This window comes from Molothrus aeneus, chromosome 4 (genome assembly GCF_037042795.1).
Source record: "Molothrus aeneus isolate 106 chromosome 4, BPBGC_Maene_1.0, whole genome shotgun sequence".
Classification (NCBI taxonomy): domain Eukaryota; kingdom Metazoa; phylum Chordata; class Aves; order Passeriformes; family Icteridae; genus Molothrus; species Molothrus aeneus.
The window spans coordinates 72263885-72283577 of record NC_089649.1 but is presented as its reverse complement, the minus strand read 5'-3'; the positions used below and the strand labels follow the sequence as shown (position 1 = coordinate 72283577).

Sequence of the window (19693 nt, the reverse complement as noted above, 5' to 3'; positions counted from 1 at the left end):
CCGTTCCCACAGGGAACAACACCAGCCCTGTCCCAGTCCCACCAGCAGGACCCTAAACCCAGAGGCCTCGGAGCGCTCCAAACCCACCCTGGCCCCAAAAACACGGAATTAGGGAAAAGCTGCCGCGGCGGTCGCCACTTCCCAAAATCAGAGCAGGGACTCTGAAGAGGGAAGTTCTGCGGTCTGGGGCTCCTCACCCTCCTCCCACAGCCGATAAAGGGACGTCCCTGAGCGCAGGGACAGGCGGTTTCCTGATGCCACCGCTCCGGAGGTGGCACTGCCAGAGCCACCACCACTTCCAGGTAACGCCGTGGTTCTCCAGGGATGGGAAAGGATGGGAATTCTGGAGACAGGGATGAGGGGTGGGGGTGGCTCTGGTAGGATCCTTTTGGGATGAGCCTCCTCCATCTCCTGCCAGGAGCCAGGGAAGTGGTCAGAACTCCAGGAATCAGATCCAGGCTTGGAGGGGGTCACATCCATCCCTTATCCCGAGGAATGGTGTCCCACCACCCCGTGGTCCCTGTTTCTCTGGTTTTTTGGGATGTGATGGAGCTGAAGGGTCCCACACTGGGAATGTCCCCTCCCCGTGCTCATTCCTGTGCCAAAAAGTGACTTTTGAACTGCAGGGATAGGTGGGAGACTGGGAAAAAATTCCTCCCTCTGAGGGTGGGAAGGTTCTGGAATGGAATTCCCAGATTTGCTGTGGCTGCCCCATTCCTGGAAGTGTCCAAGGCCAGGCTGGACAGGGTTTGGAGCCACCTGGGACAGCAGGAAATGTCCCTGCCAATGGAAATGAAACAAGATTTCATTTCCATCCCAACCAATTCCTTAAATCCCGTTTAGGGATACCAGGGACACCTTCCCCACCCCGGGTCTCCCCTAAAGCGTTTTCCTAGAAATCTTTCCAACCCTTGGAATTCCAAGCAGCAGAGCCCCACCAGGGGCCACTGACCTCCCTGGGTCCCCCATCCCGAGGGATCCCCCAGGGGCCCTCAGGAATCGAAACCGGGAGAAACCCAGCAGAAGAAACGAAACTTGGCACCAGCACCAGTTGGGGGCTGGATCCCGGCTCTTCCTTCCTCTTCCGGGACGAATCCCGTGACAATTTGTGGCCTCACATCGTCCCCCCCCCTCCAAGCATCGACACCCAGGGGCCACCCCAGACATTCTCTGTGCTCATAGTCTGGAAAAAAATCCCAAGCAAAGCTCTCCAGAGCAGGAAATCCAGCCCGAAATCCAAGGAGCGGCGAGGAAATTGGATACAGATGTGGGAGAAGGAGGTATCGGAGAAGGAGGGAATGGTGGAGAGGGAAAGGCCGGAGAGGGGGGCTGGGAGAGGCCTCGTTCCTCAGGGAGAGACCCAGGAGAGCTCAGAGGAGGATCGGAGCTCGCAGCAATCCGGGATATTGGGAAAAGTTCAGGGTGAAATTATTCTGGTTTGTCACGGAACGATGAGGGGCGAAACGGAAAGGAATGTCAGGAGTTCGTCTGGAGCTGCAAAAATGTTTTAAATAATTCTCTGTTTATTTTTTGTATTCATCTTCTTTTTCTTGGTTTCTTTTTCTCCTTCTTTTTCTTTGTTTCTTTTTCTTCTTTTTCTTCTTCTTTTTCTTCTTCATTTTCTTCTTATTCTTATTCTTCTTCTTCTTTTTCTTTGTTTCTTTTTCTTCTTCTTTTCCTTCTTCTTCTTCTTCTTCTTCTTCTTCTTCTTCTTCTTCTTCTTCTTCTTCTTCTTCTTCTTCTTCTTCTTTTTCTTCCTCTTTTCCTCTTTTCTTTTTTATTCCATTATTCATTTTTTCTTTCTTTTTCTTTTTCTTTCCCTTTTTCCTTTTTCTTTAGTCTTCCTTCCTTCCTTCCTTCCTTCCTTCCTTCCTTCCTTCCTTCCTTCCTTCCTTCCTTCCTTCCTTCCTTCCTTCCTTCCTTCCTTCCCTCCTGTTAAGGACTGTCCTGATTCCAGCGGGATTTATCCCACAGGGATCCTTCCCCCCCATTCCAAGGTCCTCAGCCACCTCCTCTTGTCCCCAGGGTCCCCTGTGCTGGCGTGACGCCGTGTCCGCCATGTCCCCTGGCAGTGCCACCATGCGCCTGCCCCGCTGCCTCGTGCTCCTGGCCAGCCTCGTCCCGCCAGGTATGGGGATGGTGACACCCTTGGGATTGTCCCCGGGGGGACTGGAGGCCGGGATTGGCCCCAGTGGGTGGGCGTAGGAGCCAGGCAGGAATCTGGGGGATCCCAAGGCTGTTCCTGGGGGGATTGGCCATGATCCCACACTCCTGATGGGCGGGGATGGGGTGACAAGGGGACAGCCAGGCCATGGGAGCCAGGACAAGGCACCTGGGTGAGGAAATAAATTTGGGACCCCAGATTGTCTCTTTCCCCTTTTTCTTCATCATTTAGGCCCAAAAGATCCAGCTTTTCCTGCATATCTCCCCCTCCTCCACCCCAAAACCTCCTCCTGCGGGGGTTTATCCCAAATCCTGCCCCATCAAGCACAGGTGACGTGTCCCCAGCGTGTCCTGGGGGAAGTGGGGACACTTCTGGCTCCCTAATCCCGATTTTCCCTGGCACAGCCCTCGGCTCCTGGGGGGTCTCCTACCCCGAGTCCCTGCTGGCCAGTGGGGGGTCCTGCCTGGTTGTCCCCTGCACCTTCAGCTACCCCGCGGATGTGACAGCGTGGGCCGGCATCGTGGCCATCTGGTACAAGGACTACGACGGCCAGCGGACGGTTGTGTTCCACTCCGCTGCCCCCCAGGATGTGGATCCCCGTTTTGGGGGTCGTGCCCAGCTCCTGGGGGACCCCATGGCCCGGAATTGCACCCTGTTGCTGCGGGGGGTGACACCGGGGGACAGTGGCCTCTACAGGTTCCGCTTCGAGATCCTCGACGGCGACCGCTGGTCAGCGTCGCGGGATGTGACCCTGAGAGTTTCGGGTGGGTAAAACACCAAAATTCCCCAAAAATTCCCTTCTTGCTCGATTCCATGAGGTCATCCCGCCCTCTGCTCTCCACACCAGATGATCTGGAGCTTCCCAGTGTCACCAGCAGTGAGGAGCAGACCGAGGGACAGAGGTCCACCTTGGAGTGCTCCACGCCCTACTTCTGTCCCGGGGGTGACACCGCCCTGCGCTGGGAGGGCTACAACCCCCAGGTGTCCGAGGTGTCCAGCCACGTCCAGCTGGACACCAGCGGGGTCAGCCACCAGGTGACCCTGACCAGCTCCTTCACCTGGAAGGACCATTCCAAGAAGCTGCTCTGCGTGGTTTCCGACGGACCCAAGAGGGCGAGCACGGAGGTGGTACTGCGGGTCAGGCGTACGTGCGGTGGGGACAGGGGACACCTCTGTCATGGCCACCACTGCCACATCCCCCTCCCGCCACCCCCTCCTTCCCTGCAGCCTTTTCCTCCAGCTTCTCCCTCCCTTTCCTGCTGGCTGGCCACATCTGTCCCTTAGGTGCCACCTCCTGTCACGCACCTCCCCAGGGTGGTGACAGCGCCCTGTGCCCACCGCGTCCCTCTGTGTCCCCCGCAGACGCCCCCAAGGACACGCAGGTGTCGCTGAGCCCTTCCTCGGGGAACATCGGCGTGGGTGACACGGTGACCCTGAGCTGTGAGGTTGGCAGCAGCCACCCCCCGGTCTCGGGGTACCACTGGTACAAGGATGGGGTGGCCGTGGGCACCGAGCGGGTGCTGGCCCTGCCGGGCGTGCGCCGTGAGGACCATGGGCGGTACCACTGCGAGGCCCAGAACGCCCTGGGCACCGGGGTGTCACCCCCTGTCACCCTCCGCGTGTTCTGTAAGTGCCAAGGGAGCTCTGCCGGGGTGGGAAATCCTGCGTGTCCCACACTGGGGTGGCACGGACTGGGAGGGAGGTGGCCGGTGCTGCTGGAGGTCTGGGAATTGGGGTGTCCGTGCAGGAGGAGGCTGGTGGCCCCGTTGCGCCACACCTGTGTCCCATCTCTTGGTGATCCCAGAAAACAGGGAGGGATTTCCAGCCCAGGACAGGGAGCAGAGCTGGGAAGGGGTTGGGAGCTTGTGGAGATCCAGAGCCGTGGTGGGAAGGGACCTTAGGGATCATTCCTACCCCTGCCATGGGCTGGGGCACTTCCCGCCATCCCAGGTGGATCCAGGCCGTGTCCAGCCTGGCCTGGGGCACTTCCAGGGATCCAGGAGCAGCCACAGCTTCTCTGGGAATTCCACCCCCACAGGAAGGGAAGAGTTTCCTCCTCCCACCAGATCCCTCATCACAGACAAATCCCATCCTTCCCTGCCTGAGCTGGAATCCCACAGGGATTATCTCCCCCCAGATGGGTCCCTGTGCTCTTCCCAAAACCCCCCTGATCCCACCCTGAGAGGGGCAAGACCCTTCCCCACCCACCATGAGCTTGGCCCTCGGGGCTTTGCTCTAAAGCCAGGTGTCCCCAGCTGGTGGCAGGGGACAAACCCAAACGTCCCCCAGCTCTGTTGTTGGGGCTTCCATCTTCTCCCAGGCTCTGGAACGGGGGATTTGGGACGGGGGATCTGTTTTCCTGTCCCCGGGGCCATCCTGAACGTGTCCCTTCTCCCTCAGCCGCAGAGATCTCGGCCAGCCCCGCAGCCGAGGTGCTCGAGGGGACGGCCACCACCTTGTCCTGCGATGTCCCCGGGCGGGAGGGACACCCCGAGGAGCTGACCTACACCTGGTTCAAGAACAGCGCCTGGCTCAAGGAGGGCCCGGCCCACACCCTCCTCTTCCCCGCGGTGGCCGCCGGTGACGCCGGCTACTACTCCTGCCAAGTGACCAACAGCCAGGGCAGTGACACGGCCCAGGCCATCAGCCTCAGCGTGACATGTGAGTGCCACCAGCTCCTGCCACATGGGGCTGTGCGAACCCCGCAAAATCCAGGAAATCCTCCCCCCAAAAATTCATGGCAAAGCCTCTTCCTGAGCACCCCAAGGGTTGATAAAGGGGGTCAGCCCTGCTGGTTGAATTTTATGGGAATACAACAAATTTTGGCTGTGAGGCGGGTGTGAAGGTGACATTAAGTGGCATCTGGGATGTGTCCATGGCAACATCCCCCACTAATCCCCTCCATTCCGTAAGATCTAGGGAGGTTTCTCATGGAGAATCCAGCGGGATAAGAACAGCTCAGGAGGTTTTCAGGGGGAAAATAACCCAGCCATGGGTTGGTTGTGACCATTTTGGAGGTAAATCTGACCTGGTGACACGCAGGACAAGCAGATTGTGACATCCAAATTGGGTAGGGGGACGTTTCTTACCCCAAGATCAGGTTGGATGGAGCTTGGAGCCACCTGGGCTATGTCCCTGCCCATGGGACCAGCTGGGATTTAATGTTCCCTCCAACTCAAGCCACTTTTTGGATTTTTCCCTGTAACCACACCACCAAGGACATCCCAACCTCAGCATCCTCTCCCATCCCACAGATCCACCCCGAATTCCCACCCTCACGCTCTTCCAGGAGACCCAGGGTGGCCGGCTGGTCATCGTCCGCTGCACCGTGGACAGCCACCCTCCGGCCACCCTGGCCATCGATCACGATGGCGCCGTGCTGGCCACCAGCGGGGCACAGGTGACCCTGGGCCAGCGGCTCGGTGTCACCGCCTCCCGCAATTCCCTGCGGCTGGAAATCCGGGATGCAGGACCCCGGGACAGCGGGAAGTACGGCTGCACCGCCAGCAACGTCCATGGCAACGCCAGTGCCACCAAGGTCCTGGTGGCCCGCGGTGAGTCCCCGGGTGACGCGGCCACTCCTGGGTTTGGGGAGATGGTGAACCCCCAAAACTGGGGGGACGTGCAGCTTACAGAGTTTGGGGGACCCCTGTGGTGGCGCTGGGGGACATCGGTGTCCTGGGGGCTGTGTGGGGTCAGAGCTGCTTTTGGAGATGGAGAGGCTCCTGGGGTTTGTTTCAGAAAATGCCAAAAATCAGTAAATTTATCCAAATTTTTCTGCCCCATCCATCCCCACCAGTCACTGTCCCCTAAACCCCGAGTCTAGATAATTTGGGGTGACAGAGGCAGCAGGAGAGAAAAGTCCCCCCAAATCCATGTCCAAGAAGAACATCGTTTAGGATCCCAAAAAACCCCAAAAGAGACCTCAAGGCCCAATTGCAGAGAAACCAAACCCGGATTTGGGTGTCCCATTGGGGAGCTGGAAGTCGGACAAGGCCCAACCAGTGGGAAAAGGGGACAGAGACTGTCCTGGGAAAAAGTCACCTGGATGAACCCGGCACCTGGAAAAAGCAGGAAAGGGTCAGGAAAGGCCCCATTGGCCTGTGCAGTGTCCCCAGGGAATGTCACCCCCCAAAGAGCCACGATGAGGGAGGGGACTCCGGGAAGCCCAGCAGGGAATTGTAGCTGGTTGTATCCACGGGCTGGATCTCCCTCCTTCCCTGAAATCCCTCTCGCACCCCTCCTCCAGCTGCTGGGCTCCAGATCCAGCCCTCGGCCGAGGTGACGGAGGGGACCGCGGTCACCCTGACCTGCGTGGGGACAGGGGACACGGAGGAGGAGCCGCTCTACACCTGGTACAGGAACGGCCGGAGGCTCCAGGAGAGCTCATTCCCCACCTTGGAATTCCCGTCCGTCCGCGGGGACGACGCCGGCGCCTTCCAGTGCCAGGTCCGGAGCAGGAATGGCAGCGACACATCAGAGGCCGTCCCGCTCCGAGTGCTCTGTGAGCGTCCCGTGGGAATTCCAAAGGGTCCTGGGGCTGGGCTGGGGGTGGTCCCACCCTGAGGTTTCCCCCATCCCCACCAGCCACGGCCAAGGAGCTCTCGGGGCAGGAATGTGGGGAAGATGAAAAATTCCCTTTGGCAGGTAAAACCTGGGGGTTCTGGGGAGGGGGAATTTGGAGCATTCCCACCTTCCCAAGAATTTTAATAATTGAAGAACCACGAATGGTTTGGGCTTAGGGGTCCTCAAAACCCATCTCGTTCTGACCCCTCTGCCATGGGCACGGGCACCTCCCACTAGACCAGGTCCAACGTGGATTCAAGAGTTTCCCAGGCAGCACCGGGAGCATCAATCCCTTGGATTCTGAGGGTTTCCCCAATGGATCCAGTGGTGCTTTGTCCCTGGATTGGGTTGGAAGGGACCTCAAAGCCATTCTTATTCCAACCCCTCTCCCCTTGGCAGGGACACCTCCACCGTCCCACATTATTCCAAACCCCATCCAGCCTGGATGATCAGGCAGTGCTGGAAGCATCCATCCCTTGGATTCTGGGAGTTTTCCCGACCTCACAGATCTGTTTTCCCCCACAGACCCCCCGAGGCAGCCGGTGCTGAGCTCGTTCCTGCAGAGCCAGGGCGGGCACCTGGGCATCATCCAGTGCTCTGTGGAGAGCGACCCCGAGTCCAACCTCACCCTCCGGAGAGGGGACGATGCCATCGCCTGCACCCAGGGCTGTCCCCAAGCCACCAGTCCCAGGGTCCACGTCACCAGGTCCTACAACAGCCTGAAGGTGGAAATCCGGGATGTGGTGGTGGAGGATGAGGGGATTTACATGTGCCAGGCAGAGAATTCCCAAGGAAGAGCCAGTGCCACGGTGGATTTCAAGGCTGACAGTGAGTGGGGACAGGGGACAGGGGACAGGGGACAGGATTGTGGCATCTGGTAATGTCCTGTGGGAGAGGAGTGTGGGAAGGGAATGCTGGGGAAGGAGGCAAGATCAGGAGATGGTGGCAGGAGGAGCAGAAATGTCACATGGAAATGCCACATGTCTGTCCATGAAATCCAGACATGGAAATGCCACATGGAAATGTCGCATGGAAATGCCACATTTCCATGAAATCCAGGCATGGAAATGTCACATGGAAATGCCACGTATCCACAAAATCCAGGCATGGAAATGTCACATTTCCATGAAATCTGGACATGGAAACACCACGTGGAAATGTCGCATGTCCATGAAATCCAGACATGGAAACACCACATGGAAATGTCACGTGTCCATGAAATCCAGACATGGTGGCTCTCCCATGACATTCCAGCCCCTGGTGGGGATTCCCTGGCTCTGTGTGACAGGAACATGGAGCAAAACACGGTCAAGGGATGTCCCTGGGCTGGTGGCACTGCCAGGCTCAGAGCTGTCCCCGCCATGGCGCTGTGGGATCAGTTGGAATTTGCCCTCTGGGGTAGTCACGCTGTCCCTTGGTGGCTTTGGGGTGTTGTCACCCCACTGTTGACACCAGACCCCGTTTCCTCCTGCCCACAGCTGCCAATGTCACTGTGTCCCCGTCCCCCCACGTGCTGGAGGGTGACAATGCCACCCTCACCTGCCACCTGAGCAGCGGCTCCACAGCTGTGCCCAACATCGCCTGGTACCACAACGGGCAGCAGATCTCCACGGGCTCGGCCACCTCGCTGGTGCTGCAGCCAGTGCTCAGCAGGGACGCCGGGCTCTACCGGTGCCAGGCCAGCACCGCGGGCGGCAGCCGGAGCTCTCCCGACGTCCTCCTGGATGTGCTGTGTGCGTCCCTTTCCTGTTCTCTTTCCTTTCTCTTCCCCTTCTCCCCTTTTTCCTTTCTCTTTCAATTTCCCCATGGGAATGACCTCATGTCTGTGCTTCCCATTCTCTTCTCCTTTTCCTTTCAATTTCCCCTTTTTCTTTTCCTTTCCCTTTTCTCTTCCATCTTCCCTTTTCCCCTTCCCCCTTCCCCCTTCCCCCTTCCCCATTCCCCCTTCCCCCTTCCCCCTTTCCCCTTTCCCCTTTTCCCTTTCCCCTTTTCCCTTTCCCCTTTCCCCTTTCCCCTTTCCCCTTTTCCCTTTTCCTTTTCCCCTTTTCCCTTTCCCCTTTCCCCTTTTCCCTTTTCCCTTTCCCCTTCCCCCTTCCCCATTCCCCCTTTCCCCTTTCCCCTTTCCCCTTTCCCCTTTTCCCTTTCCCCTTTCCTCCTTCCCCTTTCCCCTTTTCCTTTTCCCTTTTCCTTTTCCCCTTTTCCCTTTCCCCTTTCCCCTTTTCCCTTTTCCCTTTCCCCTTTCCCCTTTCCCCTTTCCCCTTTCCCCTTTCCCCCTTTCCCCTTTCCCCTTTCCCCTTTTCCCTTCCCCTCCCCTCCCACCCTTTCCCAGAACCCCAGAGCAGTGACCCCTCTCCAGGACCCCTCTCCTGATGTGATTCCCAGCCTCTCATCCCATTCCCCCCGGCAGACCCCCCTCGGGACCCTCTCCTGACGGCTTTCCTGGAGGCCGAGCAGGGCTCCCTGGCCATCTTCCAGTGCTCCGTGTCCAGCAACCCCCCGGCCCAGCTGGCCCTGCTCCGTGACCAGGAGCTGGTGGCCACCAGCGCCAGCGGGAGCAGCCCGCGGGTCACCGTCTCCGCCGTCCCCAACTCGCTGCGGGTGGAGATCCGGGAGGTGACACCGGCAGATGATGGCAGCTACCGGTGCACGGCCACCAACGCGCACGGCTCCGTGGAGCGACGGCTCTACCTGCGCGTGCAAGGTGGGGAGCTGGGGATTTGGGGGTCGGGGTGGCTCATCCCACGGGGATGACCATGGGTCTGTGCTCCCAGTGCCACCAGATCCCTCCCAGTGCCACCAGGTCCCACCCAGGGATCAGAGCACCTCATCCCATTGGAATGACCTCCAGTCTGTGCTCCCAGTGCCACCAGATCCCTCCCAGGGATCGGAGCGACCCATCCCATGGGAATGACCTCCGTTCTGTTCTCCCAGTGCCACCAGATCCCTCCCAGGGATCAAAACAGTCCATGCCATGGGAATGACAACGTCTGCACTGCCAGTGCCACCAGATCTCTCCCAGTGCCACCAGATCCCACCCAGGGACCAGAGTGGCTCATCCCATGGGAATGACCTCTGGTCTGTGCTCCCAGTGCCACCAGATCCCTCCCAGGGATCAGAGCGACCCATCCCATGGGAATGACCTCCTGTCTGTGCTCCCAGTGCCACCAGATCCCTCCCAGGAACCAGAGTGGTTCATCCCATGGGAATGACCATGTGTCTGCACTGCCAGTGCCACCAGGTCCTTCCCAGGGATCAGAGTGGCTCATCCCTTGGGAATGACCATGTGTCTGTGCTCCCAGTGCCACCAGATCCCTCCCAGTGCCACCAGATCCCACCCGGGCATCAGAGGGGTCCATTCCATGGGAATGACTTCATGTCTGCCCTCCTAATGCCACCAGATCCCTGCCAGCGCCACCAGACCCCCCACCCCGTGCCACCCCCTGCCCATATTCCACCACCTCAGCCCTGGGCATCTCCAGGAGGAGTTGGGGACACCCTAAGGGGACAGCGGGCACCACTATCACACGGGAGCTGTCCCAAGTCCTTGGACAGAGTGGGAATATCGCACCCCACAGGTTATGGAAGTGACGAGGGGACACTGGCAGTGCCGAGCTCTGCCCTGTCCCCTCTGAGCTGGCGCTGTCCCCGCTCCAGCCACCCGAGTCCTGATCTCACCGTCCTCGGAGGTGCTGGAAGGTGACAACGTGTCCCTGCTGTGCCAGGTGGCCGGAGAGCCACCGGGTGACACCGTCTACTCCTGGTACAAGGACAGCAAGTGGCTGCAGGAGGGTCCTGACAGTGTCCTCGTGCTGTCCCGTGTCACCAGCGCTGCCACTGGGCTCTACCACTGCCGGGCCCGGGGCTCCGCGGGGACCAGCGTGTCCCCTGCTGTCACCCTGAGCGTCTGCTGTGAGTGGGACCCGCCAGGGGACTGAGGGGACGGGACGGGACGGGACGGGACGGGATGGGACGGGATGGGATGGGATGGGATGGGATGGGAGAATGGGATGGGATGCCACTGGGATGGATGGATGATGAATGGATGATGGATGATGGATGGATGGATGGATGGATGATGGATGGATGGATGGATGGATGGATGGATGGATGGATGGATGGATGGATGGATGGATGGATGATGGATGGATGGATGGATGGATGATGGATGGATGGATGGATGGACGGATGGGTGATGGATGGATGGAGGGATGGAACAGAATTGGGATGGAAGGAATTGGGATGATTTGGGATGAGATGGAATTGGGATGAAATGGGGTGGGATAAAATGAGATGGGGAGGAAATGCAATGGGATGGAATGGATGGAGTGGGAAGGAAGTGGGATGGGATGGATAGATTGAACTGGTATGAGACAGGATGAGAGAAAATTGGGATGGGATGGGATGGGATGAGATGGGATGGGATGGGATGGGATGGTGCTATTGGGATGGGATAATACCACTGGAACAATGCCACTGGGATAGTGCCAACAGGATGGCATCACTGGAATGGTGCTGGGATGGGATGGTGCCAAGGGGATGGCACCGATGGGATGGCACTGAGGGGACACTGGCACTGATGACCCTGCTGGGCGCTGGCACCTCGCTGGGTCCCGGGGGTCCCTGGGTGCATCCTCAGGTCTGTCCCACCCTCCGGGCAGACGCCCCGCGGGCGCTGGTGCTCAGCACCTTCCTGGAGCCCCCGTGGGGCCGGCGCGGGATCCTGGAGTGCTCCGTGGACAGCTCCCCGCCGGCACAGCTGGCCCTCTTCAAGGACGGGGCCCTGGTGGCCTCCACAGCGCTGTCACTGCCTGTGCCCCGGCCACGGCTCAGTGTCACCTCGGCCACCAACGTGCTGCGGGTCCGCGTCCACCCCGTGCTGCTGCAGGACGAGGGCGAGTACCGGTGCGTGGCCACCAACGCCCACGGCAACGCCAGCGCCAGCGGGAACTTCTCCGGAGGCGGTGAGTCACTGGGAATGGGATGGGATGGGATGGGATGGGATGGGACAGTATCCATGGGATGGGATGGGATGGAATGGGATGGGATGGGATGGGATCCATTGGATGGGATGGGATGGGGTCAATGGGATGGGAATGGGATGGGATCCATGGGATGGGATGGGATGGGATGGGATGGGATGGGATGGGATGGGATGGGATGGGATGGGATCCATGGGATGGGATGGGATGGGATGGGATGGGATGGGATGGGATGGGATGGGATCCATAGGATGGGATGGGATCCATGGGATGGGATGGGATGGGGTCAATGGGATGGGACGGGATCCATGGGATGGGACGGGATCCATGGGATGGGATCCATAGAATGGGATGGGATGGGATGGAATGGGGTCAATGGGATGGGACAGGATCCATGGGATGGGATGGGATGGGATGTGGTGGGATCCATGGGATGGGATGAGATGGGATCCATGGGATGGGATGGGATGGGATGGGATCCATGGAATGGGATGGGATCCATGGGATGGGAATGGGATGGGGTCAATGGGATGGGATGGGATCCATGGGATGGGATGGGATCCATGGGATGGGACAGGATCCATGGGATGGAATGGGATCCATAGGATGGGATGGGATGGGATCCATGGGATGGGATGGGATGGGATCCATGGGATGGGAATGGGAATGGGAATGGGAATGGGAATGGGAATGGGAATGGGAATGGGAAAGGGATGGAGAGCTGCAGGCAGCAGATGGAATGATGAGATTGGGGTTATGGTGATGAGGTGAAGGGATGGGAATGGGGGAGGGAGTGTGGAGAGCAGCCGGAATAGGATGGAGAGGATGAAAATGGAAAAAAAAAATTTGGGAAAATCCGTGTTTATGGGGATGGAGGTATTCCCAGAGAGCTGCAGGTGTCCCAGGCATGTGGCGAAGGGACAGGGCTCTGCTTGGATGTGATTCCAAGGGCTGGCTTTGCTGTGTCCATCCATGGCACTGCCCTGCTGCCATCACCCCAGGAATCATGGAATCATGGAATCATGGAATCATGGAACCATGGAATGGTTTGGGTTGGGAGAGACCTTAAATCCCATCAATCCCACCCCTGCCATGGACAGGAACACCTTCCACTATCCCAGGCTGCTCCAAGCCCTGTCCAACCTGACCTTGCACACTTCCAGGGATGGAGCATCCCAAACAAATCCATGGGAACACCACGGGAATCGTGTCACCTGTGGGTTGTAGTGGCCATTCCCTCTTTTTACTGCCCTGCAACTCCCTGATTTTTCCCACTCTGGAAAGTGAGGGACCACCACTTTTTCCTGGAAATTGAGGGACCACCACTTTTTCCTGGAAGTGAGGGATCACCATTTTTTCCTGGAAATTGAGGGAATCACCACTTTTTCCTGGAAATTGAGGGATCCCCACTTTTTCCTGGAAATTGAGGATCACCATTTTTCCTTCCCTCCCCTGCAGCCGCCCGGGTCTGGATCTGGCCGTCCCCAGACGTGCGGGAAGGGGACAGTGCCACCCTCACCTGTGCGGTGGCAGGAGGGGACCGGGACGTGCTGAGCTACACCTGGTACCGGAACCAGGTGTGGCTGGGCACCGGCTCTTCCCAAAACCTCACCTTCCCTGGAGTCACCGCCTCCGACGCCGGCTCCTACCACTGCTCCATATGGACCCCAGCCCGGAACCACAGTGCCACCCCTGCCACCCTCAACGTCCTCTGTGAGTCCCCAAGGGCACCTTCGTGTCACTTGGTGTCACTTGGTGTCACCCCTCCCCATGGCTGGAGAGATGGGGCAGTAAGGCCTGGTTTAATTCAGGGGGATTAATTAATTAGGAGGGGCTCAAAAAATGTATTCCAGAGGATAATTAAGCCAAGATTTACACCCCAGACCTGCCCAGAGACCCCAAAACCTTCTCCAAGTTTCCTTGTGCTCCGCACCAAACCCAGCAGGAAAATATTCGGCTTTAATGCTGGATTTAGGACTTTTTTTTATACCTAACTGGGAAAATTAAAACCAGATTTTGCTTAAAAAAAAAAAAATAGGGCAAGAATGTTGTTGCAAGTCAGAACGTGAGAATTTTTTTCCCCTTTTTTTATGAGAAAAAGATGGTGTTAATTTATAAATCTTCCTGATGAGTGTGGGACGGAAGCTCTGGAGCATGGGGAATCCCTGGCATGAAGTGTTGGAGCAGCAGGAAAAGCTGAGGGAGCTGGGAAGGGGCTCAGCCCGGAGAAAAGGGGGATCAGGGGCTGTGGGAAATGGATTTGTAGCAAAGTTTTAAGGTTTGACAGAAGGGTTGGATAAATGGGGACCTTGTGGCTCTGCACAACTCAACAGGAGGGGACAGCTGGGGGGGGTCAGGAACAGGGACAGGACAAAGGGACACGGCCTAAAGCTGTGCCAGGCGAGGTTTTGGTTGGATATTGGGAATTTTGGTTGGATATTGGGAATTTTGGTTGGATATTGGAAATTTTGGTTGGATGTTGGGAATTTTGGTTGGATATTGGAAATTTTGGTTGGATATTGGGAATTTTGGTTGGATATTGGGAATTTTCCTCCTGGAAAGCGCAGCGGTGGGGTTCCATCCTTGGGATGCGGCACCTGGGGACGCTCTCAGCGGTGGCCTGGGACAGCGCTGGGGGGGGACACTTGGGCTCGATGAGCTCAGAGGTCTTTCCCAACCCAACCAATTCCATGATTATCCCGTTCTCCACGTTCTTCCCGCCCCGCAGACCCCCCCAGGAACCTGCGGCTGCAATCCTTCATGGAGAGCAGCCAGGGGACGGCCACCATCCTGCTGTGCGCCGTGGACAGCCACCCCCCGGCCCAGCTCACCCTGCTCAGGGGGGGACACCCGGTGGCCTCCAGCCCCCCCAGAGGAGGTGACAGCCCCCGGCCGAGCACCCGCGTGTCCCCCTCTCCCAACGCGCTGCGCTTGGAATTCCGGGAAGCCTCCGAGGAGGACGAGGGTGAATACGAGTGCCAGGCACAGAATGCCCTCGGTGACACCCGCGCGTCCCTCACGCTCCGGGTGCAAGGTGAGAAGGGGGACAAGGGCTTGGGGACACTGCCGGCCGGGGGGGGGGGGGGAGGGGGGGCGTTGAAGGGTGCTGGATTTGGGGTACCCAGTTTTGGAGGAGCTGGAGATTGGGGACACCAATTTGGGGCTGAAGGTTTCGAAGGGAAAAGGTGACCAAAACCCGCTCCCCGCAGCCACCAGGGTGCTGGTGCGACCCTCGGCCGAGGTGGCGGAGGGGACAGAGGTGACCCTGACGTGCCAGGCCCCTCAGGCGCAGCCGGGGACCCTCTACACGTGGTTCAAGAACGGGCGGTGGGTGACAGAGGGACCCGAGCCCTCGCTGGCGCTCCGCGGCCACCGCTCCGACGCGGGGCTCTACGGCTGCCGGGCGGGCCGGGGGCGCCGCGCCCCGCCCGTGGCCCTCGCCGTGCTCTGTGAGTGGGGGGCGACACCTCCGGGAGGGCGGGAGGGGACAGCAGGACGCGCCACCCCCGCGGGGACATCGCTGCCCGGTCCTGTGTCGCCACCCCGCGACACGCGGCGACAGCGCAGCCCCCGCTCGGGGGTGGCCTCCTCGTCGCCCGGCGGGGCGTGGGGGGGACACGCAGCGCTGTCCTTGTCGCCGCAGATGCCCCGCAGGAGCCCAGCTTTGTGGCGCTGGTGGAGCCCCGCGGGGGGCGGCAGGCGGTGCTGCTGTGCTCGGCCGACGGTGTCCCCCCGCCGGACATCGCCGTGAGCAGGGGACAGGGCCACCCGCCCCTGGCCACCAGCCTCGGGCCCTCTGACCCCCGCTTCGAGGTGCGGGCCACCCCCACGTCGCTGCGGGTGCGGATGGCGGGGCTGGAGCCGGGCGACGCGGGGCTCTACCTGTGCTCGGCCACCAACAGCCGCGGCTCGGCCACCGCGTCCCTGCGGCTGCAGGTGCCAGGTGAGGTGTCCCCGAGCGGCCAAGGAGCGGGGTTGTCCCCGTGGGAGCTCGCCGGGCATTCCTGGAGCCCCCCAATGTCGCTCCTCAGGGGTCACGCTGACGGTGGAGCCCTCGCAGGAAGTGCCCGAGGGCACCAAGGCCACCATGAGCTGCTCGGCCACCGCCTGGGGGGACAAAGGTGTCAACTACACGTGGTACCGCGACGGGAGGTGGCTTTGGGAGGGACCGTCCGGCTCCTTCGTCCTCAGCCCCGTGTCCAGCGCCGACGCCGGCTCCTACCAGTGCCAGGCCAGCGGGACATGGGGCACGGCCACCTCCGTCCCCCTCAGCCTCAGTGTCCTCTGTGAGTGTCCCCAGCGCCACCAGGCACAACACAGCCAGGTGTCCCCAGCCCCTGTCACCCGTGTCACCTCCGCAAGGGCAAGGGGAGTTTCCTCCTCTTCCTCTTCCTGTCCTGCTCCTCTCCTTTTGGGGATTTTAGGGGGTTTTTTTTTAGGTAGATTTGGGACCAAAAATCTCCAGAGCTGAGGAATTTTCTGGTTGGGTGTGGAATGAGGGGCTGGGGAACGTGGGAAGCCACCAGGGCAGGGATGGATGGGGTGAGGATGATCCAGGATGGAGAAGGGATGAGTCAGGAAGCTCTTGGTGACCTGGGGAAGGGGATTTTAAGGGGATTTTTAGGATTGGTCCTTCAGAAGTTGGATTTGGAGCCAAAAAGCTCCAACCTGAGGGGTTCTCCAGCTGGAGGTGGGAGCAGAGGGTGAGGCGATGATCCAGGCTGGAGGAGGGATGCGTTAGGAAGCTTTTGGGAAAGGGATTTGGGGTTTTTATTTTAGAATTGCCCCCCAAAAATCAGATTTGGAGCCCAGAAGCTCCAAGTCAGGAAGATTCTCCAGCTTTGGGTTGGCAAAACAAAGACTGGAGAGGGTTTGAATCCCCCAGCACCGGGATGAGCGGCATGGGACAGACCCAGGGCCACTTTAAAGCACTTTTGGACAGCCAGGCCAGGCTGTCCCACCACGTGTCCCCAGTGCCACCCTCGCTGTCCCCTCACAGACCCCCCTCGGGCCGTCTCGGTGAGCACCTTCCTGGAGAACCAGAACGGACACGGGGCCATCGTGCTGTGCACGGCCCAGAGCCACCCGCCCTCCTCGCTGGCCCTGCTGCACCACGGCCACCTCCTGGCCACCAGCCTGTCCCCCGCTGCCACCCCGGGGGTGCGGGCCACCCCCTCGCACAACGCCCTGCGCGTGGAGCTGGCGGCCCTGGGGACAGGGGCTGGGGGACGCTACGTCTGCGTGGCCACCAACGCCCTGGGCAACGCCACGGCCAGCGCTGACTTCGATGTCCACAGTGAGTGGGGATGGAGGAAATCCCAAAAAAAATCCCAGGAATTGGGACACGGGATGAAGTCAAATGGCAAAATATGAGGGTGGCATTTTGGCTGTGTTGGGGACATCTATCCCTGGTAGAGTGGCCTTGGGGACAGGGGACAGTGGCACTCTGGGCAACGCCACAGCCAGCGCTGACTTTGATGTCCACAGCGAGTGGGGATGGAGGAAATCCCAAAAAAATCCCAGGAATTGGGACACGGGATGAAGTCAAGTGGCAAAATATGAGGGTGGCACTTGTGGCTGTGTTGGGGACATCTCCTGTCCCTGGTAGGGTGGCCTTTAGGACAGGGGACAGTGGCGCTCTGGGCAACGCCACGGCCAGCACTGACTTTGATGTCCACAGTGAGTGGGGACGGAGGAATCCCAAAAAAATCCCAGGAATTGGGACATGGAATGGGGTCAAGTGGCAAAATATGAGGGTGGCACTTGTGGCTGTGTTGGGGACATCTCCTGTCCCTGGTAGGGTGGCCTTTAGGACAGGAGACAGTGGCAGCCAGAAGCAGCAATTGTCCCCACCTGTGACTTCCCCCCATGTGTGTCCTTGCCCCAAATGCTGCCTGTCCCCCATTTTGTCACCCCCCAGTGTCCCCTTCACCCCTTTTGGGGCACCCCGAGGTCCGGGGGGTCCCTGCTGGCACTGTCCCCATCTCTGTCCCCAGCTCTGAGCCACCTGAGGACCTTCCGTGTCCTGTCCGGGCTGCTCATGGCCATCGTGGCCATCGCCACCGTGGCCCTGCTGGCCCTGAAGGTGTGGCCCAGGTGACGTCCTGGATGGGGGAGGGTGGGGGGACAGGGACACCTGGGATGGGGGGACAGGGACACCAGGGTGGCACAGGGACCAAGGATCAGGGGACAGGGACACCTGAGATGGTGGGACAGGGACCCTGGCATGGTGACAAGGACCTGGGGGTGACAGCACAGTGACCCTGGAGTGGTGACAAGGCCCTGGGGGCAGTGGGACAGTGACCCTGGCACAGTGACAAGGACCCCAGGGTGGGACAGTGACCCTGACACAGTGACAATGACCCCGGGGTGGTGGGACAGGGACCCTGGGGTGGTGACAAGGACCCCAGGGTAGGACAGTGACCCTGGCACGGGGACAAGGACCCCGGGGGTGGTGGGACAGTGACCCTGGAGTGGTGACAAGGCCCTGGGGTGGTGGGACAGGGACCCTGGCACGGTGACAATGACCCCGGGGTGGTGGGACAGTGACCCTGGCACGGTGACAAGGCCCTGGGGTGGTGGCACAGTGACCCTGGAGTGGTGACAAGGCCCTGGGGGCGGTGGGACAGGGACCCTGGCACGGTGACAATGACCCCGGGGTGGTGGCAGCTCCCTGTGCTCCCTGGCAGGATCAGGAAGTTCCGGAGCTGGTCCCGTGCCGAGGACACCCTGGAGCTGAGGAGCAAACAGGACCTGCCACAGGTGGGGACATCACTGGGGACAGCCCTGGGGACATCACTGGGACAGCGCTGGGGTCCCCTGAGCGCTCGGGGGCTCCTATCCAGGAATCCCCAGTGTGGGAATGGGACGTGGATCTGGGATCAGGCCCAGCCTGGTGGCCCCGTGGTGCCACCACAGCCGTGGCTGTCACTGTCCCAGGGACAGGAGGGACAGAGCCTTGAGGGGACCCAAAATGCCCGTGCCAGCCTCATTCCAGAGGGGCTCCATGGCACAGAGGGGTGGCAACCCCTCCCAGGATGTCCCCTGTCCCCATGGAGTGACCCCAACCATGGGCAGGGTGTCCTCAGACACAGACACGGTGACCCCAGACAAGCACAGGGTGTCCCCAGCCATGGACGGGATGTCCCCATGGAGTGACCCCAACCATGGGCAGGGTGTCCCCGGCCAAGGGCAGGGTGTCCCTAGACATGGACAGGATGTCCCCAGACACAGACAGGGTGTCCCCAGATGTGGACAGGGCATCCCTAGACATGAGCAGGGTGTCCCCAGACATGGACCGTGTGTCCCCAACCATGGACAGTGTGTCCCCAGACACCAGCAGTGTCCCGAGCCAAGGACAGGGTGTCCCTAGACAAGGACAGGGTGTCCCCAGCCATGGACTGTGCGTCCCCAGACAAGGACAGGGTGTCCCTAGACATGAGCTGGGTGTCCCCAGCCATGGGCAGGGTGTCCCCAGACAAGGACAGGGTGTCCCCAGACATGAGCTGGGTGTCCCCAGCCATGGGCAGGGTGTCCCCAGAGAAGGACAAGGTGTCCCCAGGCACTCCCAACCTTTTCCAGATGGATGGAGCATCCTGACCCGGTGGCTCTCAGACCCCAGGCCAGCTGTGGCCGCTGGAATTTCCCCATCCTGGCTGGACCCAGGGACTCCCCCGGGGATCCCCCGGCCGCATTCCAGCCCCTCGTCCCTTGCCCATGGATCCTTGTCACCACCAGGTGACACCTCCGGGCTGGGAAACCCCGGGACAAGAATAAAACCCAACCTCCCGGTGCTGGGAACGTCCTGTTTGTCACCACCCGTCCCTTTTCCCTGCCATCCATCCCGGTGGCCCCTTGGAGAGGGGGGGACACTGCGGTCCCCAAGCCACCCGTGTCCCCTCAGCGCCCGGGACGAGGGGACCTGGGCATGGGGACTCTGCTTGCTGGTGGCAGCGGCGCCGTGTCCCCTCCGGCCGCGTCCCCT

General features: G+C 60.1%; 1 protein-coding gene across 1 annotated transcript; it reads left to right on the top strand.

Moving 5' to 3' along the window:
• Window positions 1-254: 254 nt before the first annotated feature.
• On the top strand, window positions 255-19468 carry SIGLEC1 (sialic acid binding Ig like lectin 1). The gene is made up of 22 exons (XM_066548843.1): window positions 255-302; window positions 2026-2128; window positions 2569-2928; window positions 3012-3308; window positions 3527-3790; window positions 4565-4825; window positions 5419-5718; window positions 6414-6668; window positions 7256-7558; window positions 8209-8463; window positions 9138-9431; window positions 10385-10639; window positions 11389-11691; window positions 13168-13422; window positions 14438-14743; window positions 14919-15158; window positions 15353-15652; window positions 15741-15995; window positions 16709-17005; window positions 17706-17805; window positions 18399-18471; window positions 19291-19468. The coding sequence occupies exons 1-22, from the start codon at window positions 255-257 to the stop codon at window positions 19306-19308; spliced, it is 5142 nt and encodes a 1713-aa protein (XP_066404940.1). The 3' UTR covers window positions 19309-19468.
• The last annotated feature ends 225 nt before the right edge of the window (window positions 19469-19693 follow it).

Excerpts from the sequence above, each read along its gene's own strand:
- SIGLEC1 (XM_066548843.1), top strand. The coding sequence starts at position 255 with ATGCCACCGCTCCGGAGGTGGCACTGCCAGAGCCACCACCACTTCCAG. Across the intron at positions 9,432-10,384 it reads GCTCTACCTGCGCGTGCAAG|CCACCCGAGTCCTGATCTCA; the intron begins GTGGGGAGCTGG and ends TCCCCGCTCCAG. Across the intron at positions 15,996-16,708 it reads CCTCAGCCTCAGTGTCCTCT|ACCCCCCTCGGGCCGTCTCG; the intron begins GTGAGTGTCCCC and ends GTCCCCTCACAG.